Below are 22,109 nucleotides of genomic sequence, written 5' to 3'. Positions count from 1 at the left end.
TTCTTCTTCTATTGTATTATGGCATTCCGCAAACACACATATGTGCATGCTGCCACCTACTATGTGGGGTGAAAAACACGGAAATAGGGATAAATCAAATCGTACTGCGTATACGTGCTAGAGGTGTCACTACAGAACCTGGTTCGATTCCAGGCTGTATCACAACTGGCCGTGATTTGGAGGCCCATGGGGCGGCGAACAAATTGGCCCAGCGTCGTCCAGGTTAGAGTTTGGCAGTCATTGTAAATAAGAATTTGTTCTTAACTGACTTGCCTAGTTAAATAAATATAAACATTCACCATAAGTCACAAATAAATCCATGCTCTGTAAATATATATTTTTTTGGGGGGGGGGGGAAATAATTGTTATTTTCATTTCACATTGATATACTCAACATAGCTCGTAAATAAAACTAAAATTTGAACTAATGCAGAACAATGTGAGCAAATGGATTGCTTCCGACGCTAAGCAGGTTTGGTCCTGGTTGGTCCCTGGATGGGAGACCAAATGCTTCTGGAAGTGTTGTTGGAGGGCCAGTAGGAGGCACCCTTTCCTCTGGTCTTAAAAAATATCCCAATGCCCCAGGGCTATGATTGGGGACATTGCCCTGTGTAGGGTGCAGACTTTTGGATGGGATGTTAAACAGGTGTCCTGACTCTCTGTGGTCACTAAAGATCCCATTGCACTAATTGTAAGAGTAGGCGTGTCAACCCCAGTGTCCTGGCTAAATTCCCAATCTGGCCCCATACCATCATGGTTACCTAATCATCCCCAGCTTTCAATTGGCTCATTCATCACCCCTCCTGTCCCCTGTAACTATTCCCCAGCTTGTTGCTGTAAATGAGAATGTGTTCTCAGTCAACTTACCTGGTAAAATAATGGTTAACTAAATAAAAACAATTCTGTGCTTACAGAATAAAAAATAAAACAATTATCCATTCATTGGGATATACTTTGTGTCACGTGATGCACAGCTGAAGCTAATTGGCCAGCTAACCGCCCTTTGAGATTCTGCATAATTTAAGGCAGACAGGTGGCTCAAGCTGTAAAACAATAGTGTGGTCCAGAAAAAACCCTAGAGTACAATACAGCAATCTGCTCAAGGGTCTTTGCTTTGCAAGATAACTTCTTTCAGCAAACCTTTCTTATCCACTTTGAGTCATGACATTAGGTGTTGTAGTGGCGATTCCCTATGAACTGGCATAGGAGAGCTGTCCATAATGCTTTCACAAAAATCAGCTTTCCTAACGTTACTCTATTGGGGTGAAGTTCCCATTTATTGCAAATATAAATAGCTACTAAACACATTCCTATACAAAAGGTGCAGAGAGATGCATTCCATGAGCTATATATGTGATACAGTAACAACTGTAAGTGCTCTCCTCTCACATGTGCTACCTATATACACACATGAGACCAGTGATCCAAACATATGTTGTGATAACCCTTTCCTCTAGTGTACAAAACAGGCAAAAATAACCCTTGAAAGACAAAGTATACACAACTCATAAACAGGCCAAAATGGCTCCTACACACGGGCCTCTAATTGTTCTCTGACTTAGGAAGAAACAATTATACAAATGCAAAAAAAATATTTTAAATCACCAATAATGTATGAGTGTTCATGGAGGGATGATCTTCAGGGCCAGAGGTTGCTAGCACTTAGCCCCAGCTCAGCCTATAACAAGGTAAGCTTGGTTGTTGGTTAACAGGGGTTGTGCGTGCAATAAATAATGGCACACTAGCTATAGTATTTTGTTTTGTCTGTAATAATAGCTATAGTCTTTGTTGTCTGAAATGGTAGTCAATTTAACAATGATGGGTTGTCCAGCTATTTTAGACATAAGGAAGCAATTTGTGAGTTTGTTTACTTGACTGCAGTGCTGCTAAAGGCTTTGTTCTTAACTGACTTGTCTAGTTAAATAAAGGTTAAATAAAACAAATATTTAAAAAAAAAATGCAATTGAAGGTTGAGTGTGTCATTCCAGTTGTTGTTGGTTAGCTAGCTAACGTTAGCTACTTCACCCCAAGTTGACAGTAGTGAGTTCTAGCGACAATAAAATGGCAAATTAACGTTAACCCATTTCTCAGAAGTCAGAAAACTCAAGAGACAAAGCATAGCCCCAAAGCATTGTGAGTGGCTAACAAGCTGTTGTATGGTTTGAAAACCAGACATTGCTTGCAAGCAAGCCTAAATGGAACAAACAATAGCTAGCTGAATTTCTAACGTTTTTAATGAGATAACAGTAGAATTTCTTTCCTCCACACCAGTCGGGGAAGAGTGCTTCGTCCGGCAAACAAATCACATATTGAAAAATATAATTTGCAACATTTATCATTAGCTGGCTAGGCAGATCACCACTTCAGGATTTTAAAACTGAGCAGTTCTACATTAACAAATAACTAATTAGTTTATCTTTGGTTGTTTGTCTAAACAGTTGACGAGATCACCTGTTAGCTTTCAGTAGTGTCCAACGTTTGCCAGGTAGTTAGCTTGGCTAGTGGGTTGCCTAAACATCAAACTGTTACCATGGTTACTCCATGATATCAGTCTGAAAGAAGTCGCTGTAAAAAATATGCAATATTCTCTAAAATTCAGAATGTTTCCTAAAATGATATGAGGTTACTTTACCAGTTGTACATGCTGTTCGTCCTTTTTGGCGGTACAAGGTGTAGATAGGGTATCCACAGGTTCTGTCGCTTGTATTTTCAATCTCTTGACATTGCACGTGATGGACAATATGTAAACAATAGCCGAATGTAAGAAGTCGACTGAAGCACATTTCCTCAATCAGCTGGAAGTGTCTGCAGTTCAGGCTGCGGTTTAGTTAGGCTCGGACATATTGTCGAAGTGTTTGTCACGTTCGATTAACAATTTTAAAAAATGTAAGTACAAACCAATATGCTGAACAGACAGGTTAATAACTCTACTCTGTGGATATTTAGTCAAAAATGTAGAGCAGCAGAAGGACAAACAGCACAGGCAACCGGTAGAGCTAGTTTACATTTTATTTCATTCAACATTCTGGCTTCTAAGGAACATTTACACCACAAATGTCTCAGCCTTTATATACCAATTAATTGTGTATTACAACCTGATTAATCAGATTAGGCTAGTGGGCTCATGTCGAAAGCACACACTGTGTTGCATGCCCCAATGATCGAATTTAACATTTATATGAAAGTAATTTATTGAACATTTGAACATCATTTTTTGAGTAAATAAATGTTATACTTCAATTTTTCTTTGGTATCTTGGCTTTCTTACACTTTGTTTGTGCATGCCACCACCTACTGTGCGGTAGTGTGTTATCAATCACGTTACATTTTGTGATATACAAAAGGAAGGGGAAAAGTACAAAATTGCACCACCAACTAACCCTACACCTATATACCACTATTTAATGAAACTAAAAATCAATAATCGTCCTTATACTCACATTTAATGAAGTTTATCTAGCTAGAAAGTGTTCTCCCAATAAATTACTGAATGAGAATGACACAAAGATTATCCCAATGAATGGAGATAGCTGACTCTCATTTGAACACAGATTTGTAGATAGTAATACATCAACAGACAGAAAATTTGTCAAAAAATGTATGTAAGCGTAAAGTACAGATCCACAAGCACTTTTTGAATGAGCAAATGCACATTCCACAGTTGTAAATGTTTGGGATTTCTAATCATTTGCTCACAAATCGTTATACATTTGTTCAAATAGTAGCTTTATTTTTGAGCTATGTTGAATATATTTACAGATCATGGATTAATTTGTGATTTATCATGAATATTACATATTATGGTTTAATTTGGGAAATATTTTTTACATTCACAGATTATGGTTTAATTTGTGTAAAATGTTATTATATTCACAGATCAAAGTTTTGTTTGTGAGTTATGTTGAATATACGCACGGCTCGTGGTAGACACACTTACAGAATACAGAAACCATTCTAATAAATCTACTTTCTTCACAATCAGTATTTCTGATGAATAAGATTTTCTGCAGGCTCCGGGGCATCCATTGCCATTTCTTCCTAATTTCCACTCACTCCTTCAACTATCTGCACTGCCTCCACATAAGAGAGGTGCTGGACAGCCCTGATTCTTTCTATTTCAATCCCCACTGGGCACTCCTGGAACTCAGGAAGGCTGTTCCAACCACATCTTCTTTCTAGAATGCGGGAAGATTTTTATTGGTCTAGTCCTTTCATCACAGCTTTTGACGGAAAGAGGCGTTTTTATTAATATATACAATCATTGATTATCTTAATATTTTATTTGATTCAGAGATCCCCCTTTCTCTCCTCTCTCTCAACACACACACACACACACACACACACACACACACACACACACACACACACACACACACACACACACACACACACACACACACACACACACACACACACACACACACACACACACACACACACACACACACACACACACACACACACACACACACACACACACACACACACACACACACAGAGAGAGAGAGAACATAACATATTCTCTAAAACATTTTATTGATAGCATTTGCACTGTACAACATAACATGAAAGCTGAAACTCTCTCCTAGCTAAATCTTTCCATCGGTCCCAGTCTGAGATAGTTTTGTATGAGGTGCACCTGTTGCTTACATTTTGTATTCATATTGTTTTGCCCCTTTGAAACCCAGAGCTAAACTAATTCAATATATTTACCATCTTGCACACTGAGGAGGAACTGAAAAAGTCAACACAAATTAGTAATTCCTTGAAGAAAAATAATAATTGATTGACATTAGAAGAGTGGTGGCTTTGTTCTGTGATATTTTTTTTTTAGCTAACCTCTGTGTCTCAGTGTCTCTCCATACCTTTGTTTTACTGACACATTCCCTCTCTCCATAATAATACTTAGTTCACATTTCTGTTTTCCTCAATGGGTTTAGACACATATATACTGTAAATGTACACTTCAACAGATAAGTCACACCATTCACATTGCATTACGCAGATGGTCATTTCCCATCATTAGTTAGATCCAGCCAACATACAAGATTATGTATCATCATAGTCATAAACCAAGTCTATTGGGTGTATTTGTAAGCACACATTATAACAGGCATCCGTCAGGGACAGACAGACAACTACAGGAATAGACGGGAGAGCGACAGCAAAGCCAACACAGAGGTACGGAGGTCACCACGACAATAGTAAAACAGACACGACATATTACACTTAAACCCAACAAATAATACATTCGGACAACCTCATATTTTACAGCATAAACACGTTAATAAATAAGTAGATAAGTAGATCATATTGGTCCATAAATCATTCACTGGACGCATGAGTTAAATACAGAGGTCAAGAGGTTATTAAAGGTCCATGTCCTGGTCAAGCACATGGATGGTCGGGCGCATAGAGTAGAATCACGATTCTATTTCTATGGTAGGTAGGGAGGGATCCCTCTGGGTCAAGCATGCATCTATTTTGGCAAAAAGAACAAAGTCAAAAGAACCCAAAGTAGCCCAGTGTAGTTTCCGGAGGTAGGCTTTCCACATATTAAGCGGGGAGCAGCTTAATAGGTTTGAGTTTTCTCAGCTGTTTCACACTTCAGTCTGTGTTGTATGATCATCTGATTTACAAACCTTCATGTCACATAAAAAGGCAGAGAGCATTATCCAGATAATTCATCTGCATGCTCCCGGGCTCAGCAATATGACAATCAAGTCCAGGGGTCTCTCAGCAGCCAGGTCGTTCAAGATTGACGTCGAAATTTGACGTGAGGACGTTAGGAAATGCCTTCAAAACTGGCCGCTAGGGGCAACAGGGAGCGCTATTACCATCAAGTAGGCTTGGGTAATCCCGTGACTCTGGATCAGAAGGTTGCGTGTTTGATCACAGTTGTGGATATTGGTTTTACATTTTTAATTTTAAACCCTCTCCCAAACCTTAACCCTTACCTTAACCATTCAGAATGAGTGCCTAAACTTAACCCTTAACTTCTAAATTTGATGTTTGGAGAAATGGAACGATACAGAGCAGCATGAGCAACAAAAACACTTCGAAATTTGACGTTTTGAGAACGTGGATGAATATCTAATTCTGCAGTGAGACTGTGAGAGCTTGTTGCTCTCAGCTGGTCATTTGGGTGGTTCTGGCTTCCTCTGATCCATACAACAGCATGGAGCCAGGCAGAGACAGTATTTGGCAAACACATGGACGCTGACAAGTTAGACGAGAGGATGAGAGAGATAGACATACATACACATTCATCCAATCTGACAGACACACACAGATAAACAAACACTCGTGCACGGACGTACGCACAGGAACGCACGGACTGAAGCACACACACAGAATTCTCTCTCGTTTTTTTTTAACTGTCTCTCTCCTTCCTTCCACCAGCTCCCTTTTTACATCACATTTTCAAACAGCTGCATGGATCTCATCATCATTTCATCCTGAGGGGAGAAGAGGAGAAAGACGGTAAGACAGAATGTTGCAAATCATTTGTTTTACCACAGGATGTCCCCATTTCACAATAAGCCAGACAGAGGGTTCTCTTATGTAAGCCATAGGGGGGGGGGGCAATGATGGAACTCAAAGCATATCATGAAATAGGGATAGCATCTTACATAGACACCGACAGCAATATTGAATGTATAAACATACGCCTGTACTATACATACCTCCTGGCATGCGACAATGAATTCCTCTAAAGTCACAACTCCATTTTTGTTTTTATCCATTTTCTGTGGGGAGGGAAGAGGTGAGAGAATTGTACATATTTTTTTCAATATGTATGAAATTGTTATTATGTGGCTTAACTGTTGCGCACACCTAAGGGTTTCATAACGTTCTGCAGTAAGCATCTGTTTTGGTATTACATTGTATTGTATGCTGTCGGTAAAGTCACCTGGAAAAAAGCATCCACATGCTGCTTAGGGACATCTCCCTTGAGTGCAGGGTAGGTATATTTCCCCATCATGTCGTAAATGGCCCTCACAATCTCAGTCATCTCCTTTAACACAGAAATACAAACACTGTATTAATAAGTACGTCATATGTAAATCTTTCAATATAACTGACATGTAAATAAACACACAGACCTCTCTGTTAATGTAGCCATCGTTGTTGATGTCATACAGATGAAAAGTCCACTCCAGCTTGTCCCTCAGAGTGCCCCGCAGCAGTGTAGACAGTCCCATTACAAACTCCTGAGTGAGTCACCACATAGGGAGAGAGATTGAAGTGAAAAAAGACTGAGTTCGGACTGAGTGATAACACTAGTACAAATAAGATAAAGACATGTTTTATTTAAAGCATTCTCTGATTGATAGTGGTGGTGTGTGGTTTGTACTTCAAACTTGATGGATCCATTGCTTGTCGTGTCAAACGCATTGAAGAGATAATGAGCGTAAGTGCTGGCATCTGCAACACAACCAGATACAGGCATGAGATTCGTTTTTATCCCAGAGTGCTTGTAAATGAGTCGCAAACAAGAAAGGGCATGTTATGTATCTAAATGAGAGGTGTCTGGTTTACTATACCTCCGTGAGGGAAGAACTGGGCGTAGATGTGTTTAAATGTTTCTTCATTCACCACTCCACTCGGGCACTCCTGTGGAAACCATGTGAAAACATTACTTCAAACAACGAAATAATGCAGCTTCTTCTGGTGTGCGGCCAGATCAACCAATCATTTACACTCAAATGGCACCACCCTTGGTTACAGAGTTAACATGTCAATCAAATCTAACAGCGAATTAACGAGAAATGTGTATATAACTTGTATGTGGGGGTGTGTCAATGTGTCGGTGGGTGTTTGACCATCTTTGTGTGTAGAGAATATATGTTTACATATATTTTTCCATTGGGTGTATATGGGTAACGCAGCATTTAATTGTTGTTATTGTTGTTATGGTGTATGACAGGCTTAGTTCCTCTAGCTGCAGGCCTGTACAAACTGATTAGCAGCATATGAAGTGATGAAGGCACGAGGCTGAATGCATTTACTTATCGGAGTAAGAGATAAGAGTGCTTTGACATTAACACTTGTAAAGAAGAGAGGCAACATAGGCAGGAATGTATACTTAAGAGTGTCAGGGAGAGAGATAGCGGAGGAAAGACAGGGAGAAAGACAGTGGAGGAAAAACAGGGACAGAGATAGCAGAGGAAAGACAGGGAGAGAGATAGCGGAGGAAAGAGAGGGAGACCGATAGCGGAGTTAAGACAGGGAGAGAGATAGCGGAGGAAAGACAGGGAGAGAGATGGCGGAGGAAAGACAGGGAGAGAGATGGCGGAGGAAAGACAGGGAGAGAGATGGCGGAGGAAAGACAGGGAGAGAGATGGCGGAGGAAAGACAGGGAGAGAGATGGCGGAGGAAAGACAGGGAGAGAGATGGCGGAGGAAAGACAGGGAGAGAGATGGCGGAGGAAAGACAGGGAGAGAGATAGCGGAGGAAAGACAGGGAGATCAATAGCAGAGAAAAGACAGGGAGAGAGATAGCGGAGGAAAGACAGAGAGAAAGAGAGAGGAAAAGAAGATGAAGATAGACAGACAGTGGAAGGGAGGAGGGGGGGTGAGGTGCGTACATTCTTGAAGCCTCGGTAGAGGATCTGTAGCTCTCTCTTGGTGAAGTTGGTCTGGGCCTCCAACTGCTCCAGACCCTCTGGCCTGTGACACACCATGGTCATCTCCAACTCATCATCAATCTTGTCTAGAGAGAGAGAGGGCAGGAGGGAGGGCAGGAGGGAGGGAATGAGGGAGTATGTGAGGGAGGGCGGGAATGAGGGAGTATGTGAGGGAGGGAGGGAGATAGATATTAATTGTGTGTTTATGTAAATAAACCAGCGTGAAATGTCACAGATGCATCATAATTTAAACATCACAGACATCACAGTTTATTTCACAGTACATCATATCAATGTTGCCAGAAAGAATAAGTTTTAAAGTTACCCCGTCTCGAGTCTGTTTTGGTGGTGAGAGAGTCAGACAGCGAAACATATGGAAAGTTAAGAGAAGCCTACAGAAGAATTCTAGAGAAGATTGTGAGAGCAGAGAGAGAGGGGTGTAATGGAGGAGGATGAGGCATGGCAAGTTAAACAAACAGAAGAGGAGTTCAATATGAGAGGAGGAAAAGGGGAGTATGATGTTGGGAGAGGAAGAATACAGAAATGAGGCAGGGGAGAAGGTTTCAAAAGAGAGGAGACTGTATGGAGGAAGAGATGGGAGGGAGGGAGGATTAGAGGTATGACGTTGGTCTCCCCATTATGGACTTGGGGAACTTTACGGATGGTAACTTGGTGCTTTGGGTGCCAGAGAGAGATGAATGTTGGGTAATGATGTGATGAACTGGCGTCCTCTCAGGAGGGGGCGGGGGAGGGACAGCCTCTGGCCCACTGGAGGAGACTAGGAAACATGCACATATGTGCTCCTCTCAGAACTAAAACACACAAATACACGTCGCTATTTCAAAACACAGACTCTTGCATATCATGAATGGAGTCGATCATCACCCCATCACACATGCAAGCAGACACACGCAGGCACACACACACACACACACACACACACACACACACACACACACACACACACACACACACACACACACACACACACACACACACACACACACACACACACACACACACACACACACACACACACACACACACACACACACACACACACACACACACACACACGCTTTGTGCTGAATGTGTCATAGTGTAGTTCATACATGCATAATCTATGAGCAGAATTTACCGGGATTTACCACCCAAAACCACTCCCTTTTATCAGGATAAATACCCGTGAGAAACAAGTAAATTATAATAAATTATTTATATGAACAGCATGGCGTGAATTGGAACTGTTAAATTATATGCAATGTCTAAATGTGGCTTCTCTACGGCCACTGCATGAAGAATCATCATCGCTCAGTGTGGGGAAAGACGGCCCATCTCAGTACGGAGCGCAGTCCACAATGATGTAGGCCTATCATCTGTCTCATCATAGTAACTTTTTTTTATTGTGACAGGTAGGCCTACATTTGCTGCAGCATAGTCTGTGCTACAGTAATATTAATTGAATGAGTGTCAAATTTATCCAACTCCATATGTCTTACAGGAGTCACCTTATTTTTTCATTGTAAAGATATATATTTTTTAATTGCAGCTGCAGAGTTTAAAAACAGCCTATCAATCGAATATCATTGCTTTAAATCAGGGCTCAAGCACTCTTTCACAGTCTTTGTCTCTCTCCATGAACCCCAAAATACATAATCCTGTTCTAGATTGATGTATAGCCCTATATTCATTGCCTTCGGAAAGTATTCAGACCTGTTGACTTTTTCCACATTTTGTTACGTTACAGCCTTAATAGAATAAAAAACTCAGCAATCTACAGACAATACCCCATAATGACAAAGCGAAAACTGTTTTTTAAATATTTTAGCAAATGTAATTAAAAAAACACCTTATTTACATAAATATTCAGACCCTTTGCTATGAGATTCAAAATTAAGCTCAGTTGCATCCTGTTTCCATTGATCATCATTGAGATGTTTCTACAACTTGATTGGACTTGATTTGGAAAGGCACACCGGCCAGCCAAACTGAGCAATCGGAGGAGAAGGGCCTTAGTGAGGGAGGTGACCAAGAACCCGATGGTCACTCTGACAGAGCTCTAGAGTTCCTCTGTGGAGATGGGAGAACCTTCCAGAAGGGCAACCATCTCTGCAGCACTCCTCCAAATCAGACCTTTATGGTAGAGTGACCAGACGGAAGCCACTCCTCAGTAAAAGGCACATGACAGCCCGCTTGATTGTTTGGCCTGAATGCCAAGCATCAGGAAACCTGCCACCATTCCTATGGTCAAGCATGGTGTGATGAGTTACTTCAGGACAAGTCTCTGAATGTCCTTGAGTGGCCCAACCAGAGCCCAGACTTGAACCCGATCAAACCTCTCTGGAGAGCTGAAAATAGCTGTGCATCAACGCTTCCTATACAACCTGACAGAGCTTGAGAGGATCTGCAGAAAAGAATGGGAGAAACTCCCCAAATACAGGTGTGCCAAGCTTGTAGTGTCATACCCAAGAAGACTCTAGGCTGTTATCGCTTCCAAAGGTGCTTCAACAAAGTCCTGAGTTAAGGGTCTGAATACTTATGTAAATGTGATATTTTTAATAAATTAACCAACATTTATAAAAAAATGTTTTTTGCTTTGTCATTATGGGGTATTGTGTTGAGATTGATGAGGAAAAAAACAATTGAATCCATTTTAGAATAAGGCTGTAAAATAACAAAATGTGGAAAAAGTCAAGGGGTCTGAATACAGGCACTGTATAGATGTCATAGCCTACCTCTTTCAGGTAATACATTCAATGCAGTATTAGCCTTACTGTATATTTAGCTAATTAATTATGGGTTTAGCATAATAAGCTTCTAACTTATGTCCTCTGTTTCTTGCGCTATACGCACATACCTGTGCTCCGCTGACCTCACTCCCTAAAAACACTCCTTAGATCTTGGAGTCCCATGCAGGAAAAGCTAGACTAGAATAGCTTTCTGGACATAATTTTTCTTAGCATTTCTAATACCAATAGACTATTCGAAGAGGGATGCAAGCTCTTGTTTGCTGAATGTTAAATACAGCAGCCAATAGAACTCACGGGTAGTTTGAAAGAAGAGCGAACGTGCGATGGTGGTAGGCTATAGCAGGTATTTATTCAGACCCGTAACCATTCAATCTTTGTGAAGAGAAGTGAAAGCCTTCTGCATCTACTTCTAGTCCTATATTATTCAACGATGTCATGAGAATGATCAAGACAAGGACAACTAAACGTATTTAATTTAACTGTTGAAAGCGAGGAAGGAATGAAGCAACAATAGAGAAAGAGGAGGTAGTCTAATAACATTAGGGGAAATATTATGAAAGGTGTGTGTATATGCATCAGCCTACTAATTACACAAATAGGCCCTATTATATTTCAAAATTCAAATTTGCTCGCCTATCCTTGTAACTTTGTAGGCCGCACGTGCTGCACCAGAATCGTATGTTCTCTATCGACTTTATCATGGTTTGAAGATGTGCATAATTCCAGTCCATATAATACAGTATAATACAATGCAATTCAGTAATACAGTCAAAAAATATTAGCCTACTGGAGCTAGTTTCATTTCTTTACCCAAGAGAGCATATAGCTAGCTACATCTATGGGCTTTCAATGTTTTTCTGTCGTGCGTAATGTGGAGTAGTGTCACGCCCTGATCTGTTTCACCTGTCCTTGTGCTTGTCTCTACCACCCTCCAGGTGTCGCCCATCTTCCCCATTATCCCCTGTGTATTATTACCTGTGTTTTCTGTCTGTCTGTTGCCAGTTCGTCAGGTTTATTCAAGCCTACCAGCGGTTTGTCTCAGCTCCTGTTTTTCCCTAGTCTCTCTTTTTCTCGTCCTCCTGGTTTTTGACCTTTGCCTGTCCTGACCCTGTACCCGCCCGCCTGACTACTGACTGTCTCTGACCCTGGGCCTGCCGTCCTGTACCTTGGCCTCTCCTCTGGATTATCGACCCCTGCCTGCCTTGACCTGTCGTTTGCCTGTCCCTGGGGTTACAATAAACATTGTTACTTCACACAGTCTGCATTTGGGTCTTACCTTGATTCCTGATAAGTAGCCTACATCATATATCAAAAGCCCCCAATCTTTTGGCCTTTTTTGAGCTTGGGCTCATTAAATGTCTTTAATGTAGGGCTCATCAGGTTCAGGTAGCATCAGGCTTGATTTTTTGATCAAATCTCCAAACAAATCCAGATATAGGCCTATTTATATGCTTTATAATGCTTCTACATGACACTTCCGGTTTTGGCGGGAAACACTGGGTTACCTGGGAGAAAAGTGATTTATCCTTGGGACGGAACATTTGTAAAATACCTGGAAAATATTCAAACCTCACACGCACACACACCCTACCCTGCAGGTCCAGCAGTAACTGTGTTAGCATCACTGAGGCTTTGAGAAAGGGTGCAAGGGAGGGACATTCACATGAAGAAGGGACTGTTGCAGAGGAAGTGGGAGGTTGTAATTACATTTTATATTTTTGACATTTTAATTCACAGAGGGAGACACTGAGCCCCCCCATCATTCAGATTGAAGAGACTGACTGACTGATGTACTGATCAAATCCCACCTGTAACTCCTAATGAGCCACACTTCACAGATCTTACTACATCACATTGAGTGTTCTTGTCTGTCTGTACCTCATTGGTATAATACATCATTCCAACAGATTCGGCCCAAAGCTTCAATCCCCTTACAGCTGAATCAGCTGATCCTGAGTGCCTAGCTCCTGCTGGCATCTCCATGGTAATAGGTCCCTTAGCACACTATGTAATCACCACCATCCCGAACACCCTTGCTGGATAGGCTTTTCTTTATCAGTTGAATCCCTTTGTGCAGTACAGCTTATATTGAATTGTGTTCTTTTTTTGGGATCCTCCACGCAATCCTTACATTTGATCAACTTCACAAATGGTGTTTTGGTTATTAGAGGGTTAGGTCCTCTGCTCATTACTGTATCAGGTGGACATGGTTTAATTTGATTCCATCCTTGAACTGATTTAAATGATGTCAGTCAATTCAGATCAAGTATCAGTACCAACACTGATCATGCAGATGAAGAGGACAGCCTCCAGGTTTATGATCATCTGGATTATAGAGGATGAGATGATGAAACATACAGGTTAAACAGGAGACAGACTTCACACACTCACCCACAGACTCTCACAAAGATACTCATTCCTCACTAACTACGAGATGTATCTTTATCACACACTCACAATGTGAAGTTAATTTACTGTGATTACTGTGAAATGGACAAATCTTCTCCCCTATCCTGGTCCACCTCTCTTCCCAAATGTGTTATTCTCCTTCTCTACTTGTTTTCATTTCCACTTGACTTCTTGGTCGATACATTTTCTCAATCCTTCAATCCCTCTCACCAATCTCTCCCTCAATCAGTGTCGCAATGTCTGACGTTTTAGACATTTCTTGTTGTCATGGAGGCCGAAACATGCAACATGGTTTGAACACAGGCACTAATTGAATAAATAAATTAAAAAGATGCGCATGCCTAGTTAAATAAAGGTTCAATAAAAATAAAACCTAAACATATAAATCAGCAACGCGCATCCACAACCCTCCACCCACATAAACAGATATTGGTAAGGAGAGCTTCACTGGATGCGTATGCGGTGGCTTGTTGTTCTGTGTGTTTATGGCGATCAAACAACAGTCGACCTGACTGAGTAGCTTTACATTATGGATACTGACCAGGTTCATACCATAAAACTGTGCAACATACATTCATCTCAGAAAGCCCTTTCTGCAGATAACTACTCACATACAGCACCAGTCGACAGTTTGGACACACTTACTCATTCCAGGGATTTTCTTTCTTTTTACTATTTTCTAAATGGTAGAATAATAGTGAAGACATCAAAACTATGAAATAACACATATGGAATCATGTAGTAACCAAAAAAGTGTTGAACAAATCAAAATATATTTTATAGTTGAGATTCTTCAAAGTAGGCACCCTTTGCCTTGATTACAGCTTTGCACACTCTTGGCATTCTGTCAACCAGCTTCATGAGTTAGTCACCTGGAATGCATTTCAATTAACAGGTGTGCCTTGTTAAAAGTTAATTTGTGGAATTTCTTTCCTTCTTAATGCATTTGAGCCAATCAGTTGTGTTGTGAGGAGGTAGGGGTGGTATACAGAAGATAGCCATATTTGGTAAAATACCAAGTCCATATTATGTCAACAACAGTTCAAACAAGCAAAGAGAAACGACAGTCCATCATTACTTTAAGACATGAAGGTCAGTCAATCCGGAAAATGTCAAGAACTTTTGAATGTTTCTTCAAGTGCAGTCGCAAAAACCATCAAGCTCTATGATGGAATTGGCTCTCATGAGGACCGCCACAGGAAAGGAAGACCCAGAGTTACCTCTGCTGCAGAGGATAAGTTCATTAGAGTTACCAGCCTCAGAAATGGAAGCCCAAATAAATGCTTCACAGAGTTTAACATCACCTGTTCAGAGGAGACTGCGTTAATCAGGCCTTCATTTATTTGAATTTTATTTCACCTTTATTTAACCAGGTAGGCCAGTGGAGAACAAGTTCTCATTTACAACTGCGACCTGGGCAAGATAAAGCAAAGCAGTGGGACAAAAACAACAACACAGAGTTACACGAACAAACATACAGTCAATAACACAATATAATAAAAAAAGTAATAAATCTATGTACAGTTTGTGCAATGTAGAAGAGTAGGGAGGTAGACAATAAATATGCCATAGATGCAAAATAATTACAATTTAGCATTAGCACTGGAGTGATAGATGTGCAGATGATTTGATTATTTGACCTTTATACAGGTTTTTTCTCATTGAGATAACATCTCTTTTCCAAGAGAGACCTGGTCCAATAGCAGCAGAGGGAACAACATTTCAGACAAAACAATATACATACACTAACACAACATTAAACAAAACTATAAACACACATACAGTACAACAAAAACATTGTACATTAAAAACACAAAATTCTTGACAAAAACAGCTGTCCTAAAAACAATTACACTCTTCTATGATATATACATCGATCAAGTGTTTAAACTCCACCAGCGAAACTAGATCATCACATTTTAAAATGTTCATAACAGAATTCCAGGACCACGGAGCTAAGTAACTAAAACTATTTCCACCATGTCCTGTTCAAAATCTTGGTACTGTTAGAAGAAAATCAGAATGGGACCGTAATTTATATTTATTTACCGACCTGACTAAAAAAGAACAGAGATAAAATGGCATTTTACCCAATATGGCCTTATAAATCAGTGTATACCAGTGTTTAAGCCTACGCAAGGTCAATGACGACCTGTCAACAGCGCTGTGGAGATCACAATGATGTGTTAGATTTGAAATGAACCTGAGGGCTGCATGATACACTGAATCAAGTGCTCTCAGGGTAGTGGCTGAGGCCTGCATATATACACTCCTCAAAAAAATAAAGGGAAGATGCACATTTGTGGCCTGCTGGAGGTCATTTTGCAGGGCTCTGGCAGTGCTCCTCTTTGCACAAAGGCGGACGTAGCGGTCCTGCTGCTGGGTTGTTGCCCTCCTACGGCCTCCTCCACGTCTCCTGATGTACTGGCCTGTCTCCTGGTAGCGCCTCCATGCTCTGGACACTACGCTGACAGACACAGCAAACCCTCTTGCCACAGCTCGCATTGATGTGCCATCCTGGATGAGCTGCACTACCTGAGCCACTTGTGTGGGTTGTAGACTCCGTCTCATGCTACCACTAGAGTGAGAGCACCGCCAGCATTCAAAAGTGACCAAAACATCAGCCAGGAAGCATAGGAACTGAGAAGTGGTTTGTGGTCCCCACCTGCAGAATCACTCCTTTATTGGGGGTGTCTTGCTAATTGCCTATAATTTCCACCTTTTGTCTATTCCATTTGCACAACAGCATGTGAAATTTATTGTCAATCAGTGTTGCTTCCTAAGTGGACAGTTTGATTTCACAGAAGTGTGTTTGACTTGGAGTTACATTGTGTTGTTTAAGTGTTCCCTTTATTTTTTTGAGCAGTGTATAACATTACTAAAATCTAAAACCGACAGTAATGTACATCGTACCAGCTCCTTCCTGGCCTCAAAAGAAAAACAAGCCTTATGCTGGTAATAAAATCCTATTTTCAGCTTGAGCTTCCTTATCAAGTTCTCTACATGCACAGTGAAGCTCAGCTTATCATCAACCCACACACCCAAATATTTGTACACTTTAACTTGCTCTATAGTATGTCCAGCCAATGTAGCAATGACATGATTTGTAACATGCCTGGCATTTGAAAATACCATGCATTTTGTTTTACCCGAATTTAGAATCAGCTTTAAATCATACAGATTCTGTTGTATGATGTTAAATGCTCTTTGGGTATTTTCAAAAGCTAAAGATTAACTACTACCACTTGAATAAAGAACAGTATCATCTGCATAAAAATGAACATCCAATGTTTCAATAAGATCCCCAATGTTGTTGATATACAAAATGAACAACAGTGGGCCCAAAATAGAACCTTGCGGAACACCTGAGCACACCTCTATGGACTCAGATTTACAATCATCCGCCATTACACATTGTGTACGATTTGATAGGTAATTTATAAACCAATCTAGAGCATGACCAGTAATTCCACAACATTTTAACCTTTGCACTAACACAGCATGGTCCATAGTGTCAAAAGCCTTCGACAAATCAATAAAAACAGACACACAATGTAACTTCTTATCAAGAGCACAGTGGATGTCATTTAAAACCTTCAATGTTGCTGAAATAGTGCTGTGGCCAGACCTAAAACCTGATTGCATTCCATTTAAGATGTTGTTTTCTTGGAAGTAGACCTTTAGCTGCCTACTAACTAAGGACTCCAGTACCTTTGACAGCACAGACCATTTTGATATGAGTCGATAGTTGTCAAGTAGCGAAGGATCTCCACCTTTCAGGAGAGGCAGTTCAAAAGCAGATTTCCATAACTTGGGGATTTCCTTAACATCAAGCGTAAGGTTACAATTACATGTTAAGGGGGAGCAATGATGTCTGCGGCTAGATGTAGGAGGTGGGGGTCTAGTTCATCAGGGCTAGGGGATTTAAAAAAATCTATTTCTTTCAGGGCTTTACATACTTCTGAAACAGAGAAGGATGGAAAGGCGAACCTGGTGAAGGAGTGCACAGGGGTGTCAGGTAAATTCATAGGGGGCTCAATTATAGCTTTGACCTTTTCAAATAAACTGCCTGCATCTGAAAAATGCGTATTCAAGGCTTTCAGAATGGAGGTTCTCTCAGTTACAATCTGTGTATCGACCAACAATTGTTTGGGAAGCTGTGTATCTTTTTTGCATTCCAAACCCTTCACTACTTGCCAAAATTTGGATGGATTATTACATTTTTGTGAAGTAGATTTCAGGTAGTGGTCTGCTTTCAATTTACGGATCATAGCCACACCCATATTTCGAAGATGTTTAAAAGCCATCCAATCATCTGCTGAACCAGTCCCTCTTGCTTTAGCCCACATAGCATTTCGTTCCCTTATGATTTTTGTAAGTTCCTTAGTAAACCAAGGGTTCTCTCTGCCCTTAATCCTGATTTTTTAAAGGGGCATGCCTATTGCATACATCCTGGAATGTGTTGTGGAAGTAAGAAAAGGCTAGTTCAACATCAGGGATTAATTCCATTCTATTCCATTCAATGCTAGATACATCATGTAAAAAACCTTGAATATCAAACCGCTTCCAGTTTCTTTTCGTAATAACACGTGGAGATTTCTTAGGAATTTTACCATCTCTCACACAGGCAATAGCACAGTGATCACCTCTGTCATTTGCAAAAATACCAGAAGCATTAAAATGATGGGGAGTATTGGTTAAGATCAAATCAATCAAAGAGGATTTCAGAGGATATTTTATATTCAACCTAGCTACACTGTTGACAATCTAAATCAAATCAAATCAAATCAAAATCAAATCAAATTTTATTAGTCACATACACATGGTTAGCAGATGTTAATGCGAGTGTAGCGAAATGCTTGTGCTTCTAGTTCCGACAATGCAGTAATAACAACAAGTAATCTAACCTAACAATTCCGCAACTACTACCTTATACACACAAGTGTAAAGGGATAAAGAATATGTACATAAAGATATATGAATGAGTGATGGTACAGACGGCATAGGCAAGGTGCAGTAGATGGTATAGAGTACGGTATATACCTATGAGATGAGTACTGTAGGGTATGTAAACATAAAGTGGCATAGTTTAAAGTGGCTAGTGGTCCATGTATTACATAAGATGGCAAGATGCAGTAGATGATATAGAGTACAGTATATACATATACATAAGAGATGTGTAAGTAGGGTATGTAAACATTATATTAGGTGGCATTGTTTAAAGTGGCTGGTGGTACATTTTTACATAATTTCCATCAATTCCCATTTTAAAGGTGGCTGGAGCTGAGTCAGTTTGTTGGCAGCGGCCGCTAAATGTTAGTGGTGGCTGTTTAACAGTCTGATGGCCTTGAGATAGAAGCTGTTTTTCAGTCTCTCGGTCCCTGCTTGGATGCACCTGTACTGACCTCGCCTTCTGGATGATAGCGGGGTGAACAGGCAGTGGCTTGGGTGGTTGTTGTCCTTGATGATCTTTATGGCCTTCCTGTGACATCGGGTGGTGTAGGTGTCCTGGAGGGCAGGTAGTTTGCCCCGGGTGATGCGTTCTGCCGACCTCACTACCCTCTGGAGAGCCTTACGGTTGTGTGCGGAGCAGTTGCCGTACCAGGCAGTGATACAGCCCGACAGAATGCTCTCGATTGTGCATCTGTAGAAGTTTGTGAGTGCTTTTGGTGACAAGCCGAATTTCTTCAGCCTCCTGAGGTTGAAGAGGCGCTGCTGCGCCTTCTTCACAACGCTGTCTGTGTGGGTGGACCAATTCAGTTTGTCCGTGATGTGTACACGAGGAACTTAAAACTTTCCACCTTCTCCACTACTGACCCGTCGATGTGGATAGGGGGGTGCTCCCTCTGCTGTTTCCTGAAGTCCACAATCATCTCCTTTGTTTTGTTGACGTTGAGTGTGAGGTTATTTTCCTGACACCACACTCCGAGGGCCCTCACCTCCTCCCTGTAGGCCGTCTCGTCGTTGTTGGTAATCAAGCCTACCACTGTAGTGTCGTCCGCAAACTTGATGATTGAGTTGGAGGCGTGCATGGCCACGCAGTCGTGGGTGAACAGGGAGTACAGGAGAGGGCTCAGAACGCACCCTTGTGGGGCCCCAGTGTTGAGGATCAGCGGGGTGGAGATGTTGTTACCTACCCTCACCACCTGGGGGCGGCCCGTCAGGAAGTCCAGGACCCAGTTGCACAGGGCGGGGTCGAGGCCCAGGGTCTCGAGCTTGATGACGAGTTTGGAGGGTACTATGGTGTTAAATGCTGAGCTGTAGTCGATGAACAGCATTCTCACATAGGTATTCCTCTTGTCCAGATGGGTTAGGGCAGTGTGCAGTGTGGTTGCGATTGCGTCGTCTGTGGACCTATTGGGTCGGTAAGCAAATTGGAGTGGGTCTAGGGTGTCCGGTAGGGTGGAGGTGATATGGTCCTTGACTAGTCTCTCAAAGCACTTCATGATGACGGAAGTGAGTGCTACGGGGCGGTAGTCGTTTAGCTCAGTTACCTTAGCTTTCTTGGGAACAGGAACAATGGTGGCCCTCTTGAAGCATGTGGGAACAGCAGACTGGGCTAAGGATTGATTGAATATGTCCGTAAACACACCAGCCAGCTGGTCTGCGCATGCTCTGAGGACGCGGCTGGGAATGCCGTCTGGGCCTGCAGCCTTGCGAGGGTTAACACGTTTAAATGTTTTACTCACCTCGGCTGCAGTGAAGGAGAGCCCGCAGGTTTTGGTAGTGGGCCGTGTCAGTGGCACTGTATTATCCTCAAAGCGGGCAAAAAAGGTATTTAGCCTGTCTGGGAGCAAGCAATCTGGGAGCAAGCAATCTGAGTGAGATTGTAGGTATTGCACATAATTTAGAGTTGATCAGAGCTAGATGTTAGCCAGTCTTGATTCAGATCACCCATCAGGACAAACTCAGAATTTACATTCTGTGATAACAATTCGAAAATACAATCCAGAGAGCCAACAGTAGCAGATGGAGGTCTATAACAACCAGATACAACAATATTTAAAGATAAGCCAAGGTTTAGGTTCAGAGACAGATGTTCAAATTGCTTAGGTTTAGTAACAGAAGTCAGAACGACCACAGAGAACTTGTCTTTTACGTATACAGCAACACCACCACCCTTAGATTTACCATCTGTACGAAACACATTGTAACCATTTATGCCAATATTTTTGTCAGTAATAGATTTTTTTAAGCCAGGTTTCAGAAAGCATAAATACATCAGGGTCGGCAGTTTTTATCCATATATTCACAAAATCAAGCTTCGGGAGAAGACTTCTTACTTTTATATGCAAAAACTTCAGGCCACTCTGACTACTTAATTCAGCAGGGGTAAGAATGTCAGGACCTGGATTAGACTGGACATTTCCAGACAAATAGAAGCAGCAAGATAATGACAAGTCTAGATCGAGGGTTACAACATTTGGAGTTACAGACAGCAGTTGAACGAGAATCCAGAGTCACCAGAGTCTTTAACGCCACATATTTCAGGAGATGTGTGAAGTCCAGAGACATGGTTAAGTACCAAGAGAACAGTCCTGACATGTAAGAGCAAGAGTCCGATTTCTCCCATATTGTTCGGGAGAAATGTGCATAGTTCTCATGTGCATTTCCGGAGCAAGCGTGGGGTTTAACACAATACTCGAGGGATGAACAATCATATATTTCCTCATTCATAGTGCAAAGGGCTCTAAAAGTATCGTCAACATTGTAAAAGCCAAGGGTAGACACCAGAAAAATGAACAACAGCATCATGTTTGTTAAATGCCCTAAAAGTCACTAATCAAATAGTTCAACCGCTGATCAAAAAAAAGTCAGCGATGTATGCATATGATGTAGGCGAGAAACGGTCCGGGGAGAGAGAGAGAAAGTGGCGAGGGCACCTGTACAAGAATGGGAAAGACAGACCAGGGCAGGCGTCTCAAAACTCGCTGCCGTGTTGGCGTCTCAAAGGTTGTGAAATGGAGTAGGAGAGGCAGCGAGTTTTACCCCGAGTATTACCGCCTGGTACGGCAACTGCACCGCCCTCAACCGCAAGGCTCTCCAGAGGGTAGTGCGGTTTGCACAACGCATCACCAGGGGCAAACTACCTGCCCTACATGACACCTACAGCACCCGATGTCACAGGAAGGCCGAAAAGATCATTCATGACAACAACCACCCGAGCCACTGCCTGTTCACCCCGTTATCATCCAGAAGGCGAGGTCAGTACAGGTGCATCAAAGCTGATACCGAGAGACTGAAAAACAGCTTCTATCTCAAGGCCATCAGAACTTCTTCAGGCTAGGGTCTATTTTTCTCGACGATGAAAAATAGATGAT

The 22,109-nt window shown here is 41.6% G+C and overlaps 1 protein-coding gene across 1 annotated transcript in view; it reads right to left on the bottom strand.

Moving 5' to 3' along the window:
• Positions 1 to 4,517: 4,517 nt before the first annotated feature.
• The window catches only part of LOC129868853 (Kv channel-interacting protein 1-like), a 54,780-nt gene continuing 37,188 nt past the window's right edge, over positions 4,518 to 22,109 (bottom strand). Inside the window, exons 4-10 of the mRNA XM_055943166.1 lie at positions 8,591 to 8,715; positions 7,548 to 7,617; positions 7,358 to 7,428; positions 7,107 to 7,214; positions 6,914 to 7,018; positions 6,687 to 6,749; positions 4,518 to 6,458 (exon numbers count right to left, since the gene is read on the bottom strand). Of these exons, the coding sequence (XP_055799141.1) occupies positions 6,411 to 6,458; positions 6,687 to 6,749; positions 6,914 to 7,018; positions 7,107 to 7,214; positions 7,358 to 7,428; positions 7,548 to 7,617; positions 8,591 to 8,715 (590 nt within the window). The 3' untranslated portion in view covers positions 4,518 to 6,410. The remainder of the gene's footprint in view (positions 6,459 to 6,686; positions 6,750 to 6,913; positions 7,019 to 7,106; positions 7,215 to 7,357; positions 7,429 to 7,547; positions 7,618 to 8,590; positions 8,716 to 22,109) is intronic.

This window comes from Salvelinus fontinalis, chromosome 13 (genome assembly GCF_029448725.1).
Source record: "Salvelinus fontinalis isolate EN_2023a chromosome 13, ASM2944872v1, whole genome shotgun sequence".
Lineage (NCBI taxonomy): Eukaryota > Metazoa > Chordata > Actinopteri > Salmoniformes > Salmonidae > Salvelinus > Salvelinus fontinalis.
This window is presented reverse-complemented; position numbering and strand designations above follow the sequence as displayed.